Genomic DNA, 12,366 nt, shown 5'->3' with positions numbered 1-12,366 from the left:
ATGGGATACTTGACAGGTTTGGTTTGACAGCCAAAGAGTTAAAAACCTTGTTTCTATCGGTATCTAATCTCTTAACTTGCCGTCGTTCGACATACAGAGCAGCTTTATACGGTGCCTCTGAAAGGACAAACAACTGTGAAACCAAACTTTGCTTTAAAACTGCAGCACCTGCTGTGTTTTATAGATGCCAGTTTCACACTGTTTGGGATAATCAATGCCTTAACCCTTTATAGGGCATTCAATGAAATACCTTGAAATTAGAAATTATAACCTAAAATTGTCCTGGTATGAAGGTACCAAGACCTTGTGGTGGAAAATACTCTGGTCTTGAGAAGTTGTAATACATCTAAGAGTCAACTGTCTTCTTACAATGAACATTTTATTATAAACTAATACAAGCACACGCTGGAGCTTGGAGAGAGAACTCTCTCTGCAGATGCTGAAGTAACACCCGATTATAAACCATGCTTAACTCCTCCTAGTTGCTGGGCACACCATATGAAACAATCATTATCTCTTATTTAAGACTAAACTGAACTCGCTAAGCATCAATCACTCACTATATTACTTTATTACCTTTAACCTCTAACCTTTAGACAACTGGTCAACCAAGCAGTTGACAAAAACCGATGCCCTGCATGAAACTCTTCCTGTCTCAGACTTTGTCTGCACATTCCAGACAAGGATCATATGACTTAAAGAAAGCTTTGTGCATAGACACAAAACACAGCAGGATCACAGCAAATCAATGCATATATGTCTAATACTTAATACAAACCAAACTCATAACAATTTTCCCCAACAACCTCCAGTCTCTTACATTAAAAGAAAAAATAGTTTCATGCTGAATATGAAAGAAAACAAAGTGATAAAAAAAAATAGTCACTTGCCCCATAAATGGTTTAAAGAACCATAGAAGAAGACAGTACTTATGTACACTGTTGTTGAAGTACTTGCCTGTAGTGCGGTCATCATCGGACCTGAAGCTCCTGGTCTGGACGAATTTTGGCTTCTGACTGAATTTCTATGCCCCTTCTTCACCACTAGATGTCAGTAGATCTAACACTGGACCTTTAAACCAATCATTCACTGATTGGTCTATTTTTTGTCTTTTAAGTGGTACACCTTTGTGTTAACAATGTTACTTACCATATACTTCACTGTGTCTGCAGTGAGAAGCTGAGAATTCGTCAGACTAGGAGGAGAAATGAACCACCTTCAGGTTCTCACCGAGGCAAAAAGAAACCCAAGGAGCCTTTCTTCCCTGAACCGGGCAAAAACGCTCTCATCATCACTGGAGGATGGCTGGTTAGATTCTTTCAACACTAATACCGTTTCAAACTCAAACCAGATGGTTCATTTAGCTTTTTACAACTCTTGAAGCTTCGATCTTCAAGTTCCTTTCTAAAAGATCAAGAAGGTAACTGAAAGTCTGTCTGTTTTTTCTCTTTATGACCTTGTTTTGTTTTTATTTTTTTTAAAGAATGAGATTCTTTATGAAAAGAAGAAGAAACGTCGTCGCCTTCGTCTTCGTCGTCTAGGAAGGCGACCTCCTCCCAGCACCCCTCAAGATGGCCAGCCTATGGATGACAAGGAGAAGGAGTTGCGGCAGGTGAAACTAGACGCTGCTCTTTCCGTTTGTATCATCATAACGAACAAGCAAAATTTAAAAAAATTTTTTCCCCCTTCCAAAGATCGACTTTGTGGACATGGCCTGCGAGTGTGAGGCGGTCATCTGCTGTCGCGTCACACCCAAACAAAAAGCTAATGTGGTGAGTTTGGTGAAGAAGTACAAGAAGGCCGTGACGTTGTCCATCGGCGACGGAGCAAACGACGTCAACATGATCAAAAGTAAGGACTGCGCCACCTTCTGAAGGTGTCATGGCTGTGAGAACTTTCTCTGATCCCTCGTTCTGCTCCTCCTGTCCAGCTGCAGACATCGGTGTGGGCATCAGCGGTCAGGAGGGGATGCAGGCCGTCATGTCCAGCGACTACGCCTTCGCTCAGTTCCGTTACCTGCAGCGCCTCCTGCTGGTGCACGGCCGCTGGTCCTACATCCGAATGTGCAAATTCCTGCGTTTCTTCTTCTTCAAGAACTTCGCCTTCACTCTGATCCATTTCTGGTACTCTTTCTTCAGCGGATACTCCTCACAGGTCAGCAGCTCTGCGCTCCTCATGAGATTTAAGCTTCGCTTGGTCAAACGAACCAACGAATGTTTCACTTTGCTTCTGCTAACGCAGCCATGTGACGGGAAAACCATCACACACTGATTTTCCTCTATTTAGATATTTCAATTTTTTATTTTCATTTTTTATTTCTTTTTGAATATTTTTATTTTTGTTAGAATTTTTATCGTTTTTTAAATTTTTATTTTTATTTTTTAGTAATTAAATGTTTTTCACCTGGAGGTTTTTTTCCACAAAAAAAAAAAAAAAAAAAAAAGATTAATATACTAGTTCAGTAAATGATTATTTGGTGGTTAGAATGTGAACAACCAACTAAATCAGGGGTGTCCAAAGTCGGTCCTCGAGGGCCGCTGTCCTGCAGGTTTCCCATGTATTCCTGTTCCAACACATCTAGCTTCCACTAAATGGATCAAACAGCCAATGACGTGCACAACTGATTAAGCTCTACTACTAATTAATTTGAATCAGGTGTGTCTGAGCAGGGATGCATAGAAAACCTGCAGGATTCTGGCCCTCGAGGACCGGAGCTGGACACCTCTGAACTAAATCTTAGTACGGTAGCCCAGAAGGTATAAATAATACTGGCTGCACAGTATTTGTTTGTTGTAGTTAATCTTACATTTATGGGTGAAGTCACATTTTACAGGAACATTTTTTAATTTGTCAAATTAAGAAAGTCTGAAATATGTCCTATTTATTCTTATATTGATTTAGATTCTGTATTCTTTTTTTATTTTATTAGTTGTAAAACTTAATGACAGATGACCCCCATCCGTTCACTCAGTCTCCCGTTGAGTCGATGTTCATGTGCACTCGTCAGAAATGCTGCATGATTGCTGCTCTTTCTGCAGGTCGCCTTCGAAGACTGGTTCATCACTCTCTACAACCTGGCGTACAGCAGCTTACCTGTGCTGCTGGTCGGACTTCTTGACCAGGTGAAAGAATAAAAATATATATGTGTGTGTGTGTGTGTGTGTGTGTGTGTGTGTAATATAGTTTAGAATTAAAATGACAGAATAAAGACTTTGGGGAAACCGAATAGATAAAAAGTAAACTAAACTATAGATAAATATTTGACCTTTTTAAATCCTGACCCCCAAAAATTGTCAAAATATATATTTTTTTCATTTGAATTCTTTATTGGACCTTTTTAGCACAATGTGCCAAAAATAAAAATACTTTCATACGTTTTATTTGTGCTGAGTAAATTATTTTAGAGCAAAAGGTGTCCAGCAGGGGGCAGAAGACTAGTATCAGATTGTTTACGACAGTTTTTGTCAAAGTATTTTTACCATAAAATGATGCGATGGGTCTCAGAAAACTATGTATCAAAAATGATGCACTCAGCTTTTAATGGGTACTTTTATATTAACTGGAAGAAATGCAGATTCTTATATAAAAGTTGATATAAATATATGGATGGATTGCTTCACTTTAAAGTAGGAAATTAAATAATCATCATATAAAAGGTAAAACTAATGAAGTTAGACATTGTCGGCGTGTTTCATCAAAAGGGTTCCTCCTCCAAACCAACACATCAACATTGGTTCCATTTAACATGGGATGTATTTGTTTGTGTTGCAGGACGTAAACGACAGACTCAGCCTTAAATTCCCGAAGCTCTACCTTCCCGGCCAGCAGGGGGCGATGTTCAACTATAAGAATTTCTTCATCAGCTTGTTCCACGGCATCTTCGTCTCTCTCATCATCTTCTTCATCCCTTACGGAGCATTTGTGCAGACGATGGGGCAGGACGGAGAAGCTCCCTCAGACCTGCAGTCCTTCGCCGTCGTAACCGCCTCCTCCTTGATTTTTACAGTCAACCTGCAGGTGTGTGTGTGTGTGTGTGTGTGTGTGTGTGTGTGTGTGTGTGCGCGCTCAGAATAAAGTGTGTACGTACTGTCTAACGTTTACCTGCTTGTTTTTTGTCCAGATCTCTTTGGACACCTCATACTGGACCTTCGTTAACTGCTTTGCCGTGTTGGGCAGCATCGCCATCTACTTTGGGATCATGTTTGACATCCACAGTGCAGGAATCCACGTCATCTTCCCCTCGGTGTTCACCTTCACAGGTTAGTCGGTCACCAGCCGCCACGGCGCCACGCTGAACTGACCTTTCCGACTACAGTCTCCATTTCAAAGCATTAATATTTTATCTCCTTTAAAGTGGAAAGTTGTCATTTAGTTAGCAGATAAAATCCTATCAGCTGCCTGCAAGTCATGGAAACTTGTTTTTTATGTTTGTGTGTGTTATGGACCAGAAACTTGGATGATAATTCAAGTTTCATGAGAGATTTTATTTAAAAGCTGCACTAATGTAAGGAGAAAAGAGTCCTGTGGTCAGAAATGATCTTGAGATTGAAGAAGGAAGCATGAGGAGCGTGGGTGGAGATTCTCTGTACAAGAAGTCTGGGAACGTTGAACTGGTCTTCCCCGTGTTAAATTTCCATTCATTTAAAAGGAAGTTACAGAATGCAAACAGCTTGTGTGACCACGGATCAGGTTAGGTTTCTGATGAAACAGCAGTTTCCTGCCTGCATGGCTGTCCTTCAACACACCGCCAGTCTTTATGCTGGTTGTTGGGAATATTTCAGCTTCTTCCACTTCAAACATTTATGCTCCACGTTAAAAGTGCATATTTAACATCTAGTCTTCTGCATCCTCTACATGTGTAATTAGGTCAGTTTTTTGGGGCCTTTTGCTGATGGGCAGATCAGAGTGGGACCACTGGGAACTGTGGGGACAGCATTGAGCTGTACAGCCGTCCTCAGATGTCTTCCTCCCCTTTCATTAAAGAAAAGGCTGAATTTACAACAGTCACTCCGATAACTGGAGACTTAAAAAAGGAACAGTAACTAGAAATTAGCCAGATTATGATTTCATTGAATTGACTTGAAGAAAAAAAAAACCAAACAAATGGGTCCTGGACAAATTAAAACCCTTTTCTGTTGAACAGTGGGACAAAGTCCCTGTCAGCAGGTGCAGAAGTCTGACTGGGAGGAACAAAAAACACCTGACTGGAATGGAAACTGTATCAGGAACACATGTTTGCTTTTTTATTTTTACTTTGGTCAGTTTTAGTTTATTTCACAGGCAGCTGGGGGGGGGGTATGAGTACAACTGAGGACGACTGTATGTCTGTGAAAAGAACCAAGAAGCTGCTGCATTGCCTCCATTTATGTATTTCCAAGAACGCTGTGATGTCTTCAGTCGTCCTACGCCAACGTGGGAACTCTGGTGCATTCAGCTTTGCACCGCCCTCTAGTGGATGTGTTGCATAGCAACCACACCGGCGTGAGGAAGGCATGAAGTGACGTTTGAAACAGACTGTAAAGGGAGAATAAATGGGCCTGAAATCAGACATCTACTGTCGCGTTTCTACACAGCAGGATTCGGTTCAGTTTGTGTTTTCAGGGACCGACACATCTGACCCGTAAAATTTCTACGTCCCCAAAACGCCATCAACACAAGCCTGCTTCTCTGCATGTCTGTGATGGAAGTTTTACTTTATGTTAAAGGCTTTGGTGGAAATGAAATGGAATTTTCTTTGCTGTAGGTGCGGCATCGAACGCTCTCCGCCAGCCGTACCTGTGGCTGACCATCATCCTGACGGTGGGCATCAGCCTGCTGCCCGTCATCTGCATCCAGTTCATCTATACAACCATCTGGCCCTCTGAGGGAGACAAGGTAAGACCTCTGGGTGTCCTCGTGCAGGGACGGTCAGTCCTGGTCCTCGATGGTCTGTGTCCTGCAGGCTTTCCAAGTGTCCCTGCTGCAACACACCTGATTAAAACCAACGTGTATTTACTGTGAAGAGACGTGTCCAGAGCTTGTCTGAGTCAGTCGGGTGTGTTCCAGCCGGGACGCGTAGAAAACCAGCAGGACACTGGTCCTCGTGGACCAGGGTGACCAGATTTTCTCACTAAATGTGGGACAAAGACAATGAAAATGTGGGACAAGGTGTGATTCCACTCGTTCATGACAAAGTTTAAAAAAAAAACAAAAAACCTTTATTTTCTCCTCTTTGGTAATAAAATTACTATCCAAACATAACAAATCTGTTTTTTTTTTTTAAACTGAAATTGAAGTTCTCTGACAAAGAGAAACAGTAAAAGCTTGCATATTATTTCCTTGTTCCTTTCACGTTATCAGGAATCAAAAGTAGCAGTCGAGGCTTTATCAGGAACATGTCCACTGACTGGGAAGCCTCCAGAGTAGCACGTCTTTTTGTGACACGGAAAAATTACTGACAAACATCACAAAATACCTTCACAGTCTCCTGGAACAGGTTTAACCCAGGAATATCTGCTTTTCTTTAAACTTTTCTTCTTCGCTGCTGTCGTCTCCCGGCGCATCCTAGATGTGCATTAAGTCCCGCCTCCTAGTTTGATTGACATGAGTGTCAATAAAATCAGCAGGCAGTGTGATGCGACAGGGTCCCGTTTTGTGGGACGTGTTAAAAGAAGCAGAAATACGGGACGATCCCGCACAAAGCGTGACATCTGGCTGCCCTATCGAGGACCAGGGTTGAGGATCCCTGGTCCAGACGTTAAAACATCCTGAGGATGACGACAATCATGATGTGGTGCGCTATACACACGTTTTGGATAGTACCCATAATACAGTGGTAGTCATGGTAACAGACAATTTGTCTACGATCTAATGCCTTCATTTTCTCACTTTTTCCTTTTCGTCTAACTATTATGAGCTGGAATCTGGCAGGAATGAAACAAACTGGACAACTTTTCCATTTACCTGCTGGTTTCCCATCATCCTCCAGGTGCAGAGAAACAGGAAGAAGTACGAGATGGAGCTGGCGGAGGAGGAGAAGAAGAGGGCTCCAGCCTTCCAGCGCGGCCGCCGTTCCCGCCGCTCTGCTTACGCCTTCTCTCACTCCCAAGGCTACGCTGACCTCATCTTGTCCGGCCGGAGCATTCGGCGGCGCCCGCCCGCCCGCAGCGGACCCCAGGACAGCATCAGGGAGGTTCCACGAAGAGAGGATGAAAACATCTGAGAGGGGAAGGCAGAGCGTGAGGCGGAGCCAAGCGGTCGGGTTGGAAACGTCTGGGAGAGTGAGGAGCGTCTGAAACGGACCTTTTTCTCTGAGGGATGAGAGAACAGAAGCTCCTCCCCCTGATGATGAGTTTTTATGGAGAAACCAGACAGCTTTGTGTCTGACCTGAACTCGTCGCCTCTGCTCAGACGTCCTGATTTATAGCAAGAAAAAAAAAAGAATCTAAACTCACCGAAGAAGCGACCGCCGTTAGGAGGTCTGAAGTCACTCCGTGTGACCGACAATGTTGTTTAACTCAGGATTTTTAAAATAAAGACCTTCTTTTTACTGTTTATGCTTGTTCAGCGCCTCTGCGGCTGCTGGGAAACTGACGTTATTTAATAAGTTTTAGCTTTATTTTCTTTGTTTAACATTTAGCGACAACGGTTAATTGTCTAAAAGTCTGAGCCCAAACAGTTCCTTTGTTACGGCAGATGAAGCTAAACACATCACATATGTTTTAATGTTTTATTTTAACTAGTTGTGGGATGTTAGATGTCATGAGTTAGTGTCCATATTTAAGAATGACTTGTAAATAGTGATTTTTTTTTTTTTTCTCTTCCTGCTCTGAAGCGTCGTGCTGGAGTCGCTTTCAGAGCCGACTTGTTCTGGTTTTCTTCTGTTTTACTTTTCTGTAGAAGTTCTTAAATTATCTTCATCTCCATTGTTTTAACCTCTTAAAAGATTTTTTTAAAAATCCTGTTTTCATTGAATCCAAAAGAAGGAAAATAAGGATTTTCTGCTTGTTTACAACTTTCTTACGGTTAATGTTCACACTGAACATCTGGGAGACGGTGCTAAGCTAAACCTGACCATACTTCCTGTTTTCCTCCTCGTGGTACTGTTACTGGATAGTCTTTTATTACTGGCTGGATGGCAGCAGACGGCTGCTGCAGGTTGGTCGCAGTCATGTGACACCGGTTTTTATCATGGTTATTAATAAAAGCCAAGGGCACATTTAGCAATCTGTTGTCTGTTTTTTTCCCCCCAGTGTGCAGCTCAGACTCTGATGCCGAGTTGAACCAGCTTTTTTTATTCAGAACACACTTCTTGATGCTAAACATTCTTCAGTTAGCTTTATCACACAGCTGCTGCAGATTTGTTGTTCCGCCACATGCACGAGTCCTCCCAAAGCTAGTCTGGTTAGTTTAGAACCACTGCAACAACTAGTGTTTCTGGTTTTCACACACCAACAACACAAACATGAAATGTTTACCATCGTCGTATTTACTAAAACAATTCATTTTGATGTACCGCTACACAAAGATCTTAATTCTTCCCAAGAAGTGATGAACTTCCAGTCGACGTTACAACGTAAAATATCTGCTTTTTAATGTGTGACTGCAGTTTTGGATTTCTTTGAAAACATCTTATCTTGTTGTTCTGTAACTCTTTTGTTTTTGTAAATACAGTGGTTTTAGCAGCTTAGACACGCTTTCTTTTTTTTTTTTTTCCTTCTCTGTCAGGTCCGGTGCTTCCATATCAACACTGATTTCAATAAAAGTATTCAGAATTTCAAGGGCAGCCATATACATGACACGTCTCCCTTGACAGTGAATCATTCTGGCAAAGATAAGGTACACAGATAGCCGTACAGTTTGCTGTGATGCTGGAACAGCTTACTGGTAATGATGGTTACTTGTGCTGGTTGGTGCTTCAAATATAACAAGGCTCCATACACCAGTTTAGTTTGCTGCTTTGGGGTTTGTTGTGTGTTTAGAGATGATTTCCTGGTTGGAACCAGTGATACGACTTCCTGTTGCCTTTTAGTCTCCAATCAGTCTGTTTCAATGTCTGAGGAGAATGGACATTTTGGTTCAGACATCTGCTGCTCGAGGGCCGCTGTCCTGCAGGTTTTTGAAGTATCCCTGCTCCAACACACCTGGCTTCTATTAAATGGATCCAACAGCTGATGGAGTTCTGCACAATGACTGGTTAATTTGAGTCAGGTGGGTTGGAACAAGGATACATGGAAAACCTGCAGGATTGTGGCCCTCGAGGACTGGAACTGGACACCACTGACCTAGCATGCGGGGGCAATGAGTAAGAATGTGAATAAATAGTGAAATGAAGTTTAGTTTAAGTGCACCATTTTTAATGATATGAAATTTTACTAAATGGCCACAAAGCCCTACTGTGACAACCAGTGCTGGGAACATCCAGAAGCTAAAATTAGAGAACCCATGTGACTGAATTATCTGCAAATAGAGAAGACACAGCTGCAAACAGCTGTATGTTTAACTGCAGGTGATCAGTGTGTCAGTGTCGCCATGCCAACACATTTTATATGGAGGGTCCTCTTATTTCTACACGTGCAAAGATGGAGGATGAAAAGTTATAACAGCACCAAATAACTTGTCTTCTAATGTAGAATAAACCGTTTCTGATTAGTTCATGTTTTAGTAATTTCTCTTAGGTCTTTGTAGTTAGAAGCAAACATTCATGATGAATGTCTTGATATGCAAGTACTTCTCTCGAATTTCTATGTTGCTGAATCTACATATGAACCTGATGGGACAAAAGAAAGGAAATAAACAAGATTAAAATCAGTAAAATGACAAGTCAAAGATGAGGAAAAAAAGAAAAATGTGACAAGCAGCTGTTACCCCAGTGACCATCCTACAGTCTCAGACAATCAGGAGCACCTGCAGGAAGAGAGTTTGGCTTCCTGAAAAGTATAGTGTTAACTTGGGGAACATTTTAGGGGGTATCGAGAAGGATTTGTTCAGTTTATTCCTAATCTCTTAGAACTGGGTGACAGGATTTGATGTCATTCAGTTATTGGGGCGGTAGAAGATTAAATGCTGGGTCATTTTATTTTGAGGTTATGAAAGTACGCAACTGCAAGCCAGTTAGAAAAAAAATGGACACTTTTAGGATGGAAGATTATTTCAAATGAAGGAATGTGTATTTTGCAGTCTACATTTCAAGAAGATACAAACTGTACTTGATGAATCTGGGGGTGTAAAAACACCACCTTACATTATCTGTACAGTGACCAATTATATCAGCAACTGGAAATGAAAATATCAAACATCTATACTATAATTTCTAAGATGCTCCTAAAATCTTCTCACTCTGAAGTTCTCACTTCAGTGGGAATTGCTGAACACCCGGGGTGTTAATGATCAATATAATACAATTAAAGTTGTCACATGTATACAAAATGGCAATGAAATGCATTCGTAAAAGCTTCCGAGAATACGCACACCCATTTAACACCAACAAGTAAACGCAACACTAACAAGACATGTTAAAAAGGGACAAGATCCCACAGTGCAGGGAATGTATATTGTGTGGATGTTGCCAAGGGGAAACATCCCACGATAAAAAGTGAAACCTGTGTGAAAGTGACAAAAAAATGGCTTTGCCATTTTTTTGCCACTAGTGTCATCTAGTGGATGACACTAGAGCCCCTAGTGTCATCCACTAGGGGCTCTAAAGAGCAAATCCCCATAGACTCCCATGTTAAAAGCCAGCTTCACAGCAGAAACACACATGTTTACAGTCTGATACAAAAATCATTTCAGGTTTAATAGGTCAGGCTTACCTTCATGACAACTTCAGGGTGAGTGAGTTTTTTTTTTTTTTTTTTTAAATCTCATTTTTATGACTCATCCATTTATAAACAATTTCATCTGGTACTTTTAAAAAAAAAAAAAAGGCATAATTACGGGTGTCTCGTTTTGATTGGCAGGTATGTGAAATCTTGCTGCAAGATGGCAGAGTGTAGAACTGCAGTTTTCAGCTGGTTAACAGCGTGACTTAGCTTTAGCTTAGCCAATTAGCTCTGATAGCTCTTAGTCACAGGCAGGTCGGTGTTGGATGTCAGTCATCCACCCCCACGGTCACATCGTGCCTCTCAGCTCCACCTCTTTGCCCATTTTTGTATTTTCCGTGAGCGGCGGTATGCGTGACGTTATCAAGATGGCAACGGTAGCTTCAATTCAGCTCTTTGGCTGACGTCAGAGGCTCCGCCCATCTTACACAGTCTATGGCCAGGGTAAGCAACTCCTGTCCTAGAGGGCCACAGTCCTGCAAATGTTAGGAGTTTTCCTGCAACATCACACCTGTTTCAAATCAATGGCTAATCGGCAGACTTATGCAAAGTTTAATGTGTGCCAGGTGTGTTGCAGCAGAGACTCCTAACATCTGCAGAACTGTGGCCCTCGAGGACCAGAGTTGCCTACCCCTGCTCGATGATGACATACACGAACAGTTAAGAATTTTCATCTTTTGTATGATGACAGAAAGTACCTAAAATACACTAAAACCTTTCAAAAGATTAACTTGATTTTTTGCTTTTGGAGACACGTACAGTTTCAGTGTTTATTGTACTAAAAAAAAAAAAAAAAAAAAAAAAAAAAAAAAAAAAAAAAAAGTCTAAATCATTAATCAACCACTCACTGTTCTGCTTCCATGATGCCTTGTAACAATCCGGTCCTCTTCATCATACTGTTGTAGCAACCTCCCAAGGCCGAGTTAACTCCCAAATCAGATAAGAACTCAGGAAGTTCTTATCTGAGGAGGTCCATCCACACATCTCCAAAACAGAGCTCAATGAAAGTCCTAAAAATCAGATCCATCTTAATCCAGTAGACAGACCTCCACTTTAAACCAGGAACCCTGCTGATTTTATCTTGTTCCTGGTAGGAAGGGTCTACACAGACACACTGTGGCACCCTTTTGAAGTTGGACCCTGGTAAGAGCCTGTTGTCCATCACCCCAGGAGGTCCCTTTGTATCCACAGCACACAAAGACCAAATTCCAGAGTAGAACCTTTTAAGCTCTGTGTGGCAAGACGAGAGAGGTAGATCGGCTCTCGTCGTGTGCGAGACCACCTTGGGAATTTCACCCAAGGAATTGTTTAACAGAAGGCACACAAGTTTATCCACTAAATATCAGAGACTTGTTCCCAGTTTAAGAAGTTTTAACAATTAAACTAAAATGGTTGATAAAAGATTAAAATGTTCTAAAATAAAAAGAACACATTAACAGTCAGCTTCCCCACGAAAGATAAAGCTACGGAGGGGGAGGGATCGTCCTCACAACTGGACGACACAGACCAGTCAATTTCCTCAACACAGGCATCAGCCTGCAGATTCCTCTCGATTCCGTCCAATGTA

General features: G+C 41.7%; 1 protein-coding gene across 1 annotated transcript in view; it reads left to right on the top strand.

The window, feature by feature from the left end:
• Positions 1–7,201, top strand: part of atp8b1 (ATPase phospholipid transporting 8B1) — a gene marked incomplete at both ends in the record, with an annotated part of 29,299 nt that extends 22,098 nt beyond the window's left edge. Inside the window, 9 exons of the mRNA XM_079256053.1 lie at positions 1,173–1,308; positions 1,484–1,612; positions 1,695–1,851; positions 1,931–2,154; positions 3,039–3,122; positions 3,772–4,017; positions 4,121–4,259; positions 5,744–5,874; positions 6,968–7,201. Of these exons, the coding sequence (XP_079112179.1) occupies positions 1,173–1,308; positions 1,484–1,612; positions 1,695–1,851; positions 1,931–2,154; positions 3,039–3,122; positions 3,772–4,017; positions 4,121–4,259; positions 5,744–5,874; positions 6,968–7,201 (1,480 nt within the window). The remainder of the gene's footprint in view (positions 1–1,172; positions 1,309–1,483; positions 1,613–1,694; positions 1,852–1,930; positions 2,155–3,038; positions 3,123–3,771; positions 4,018–4,120; positions 4,260–5,743; positions 5,875–6,967) is intronic.
• Between the last annotated feature and the right edge of the window lie 5,165 nt (positions 7,202–12,366).

The sequence above is a fragment of the Telmatherina bonti genome (assembly GCF_933228915.1).
Source record: "Telmatherina bonti genome assembly, chromosome: 17".
Lineage (NCBI taxonomy): Eukaryota > Metazoa > Chordata > Actinopteri > Atheriniformes > Telmatherinidae > Telmatherina > Telmatherina bonti.
The sequence above is the reverse complement of the archived record's forward strand: the minus strand, read 5'-3'. Positions and strand labels throughout refer to the sequence as shown.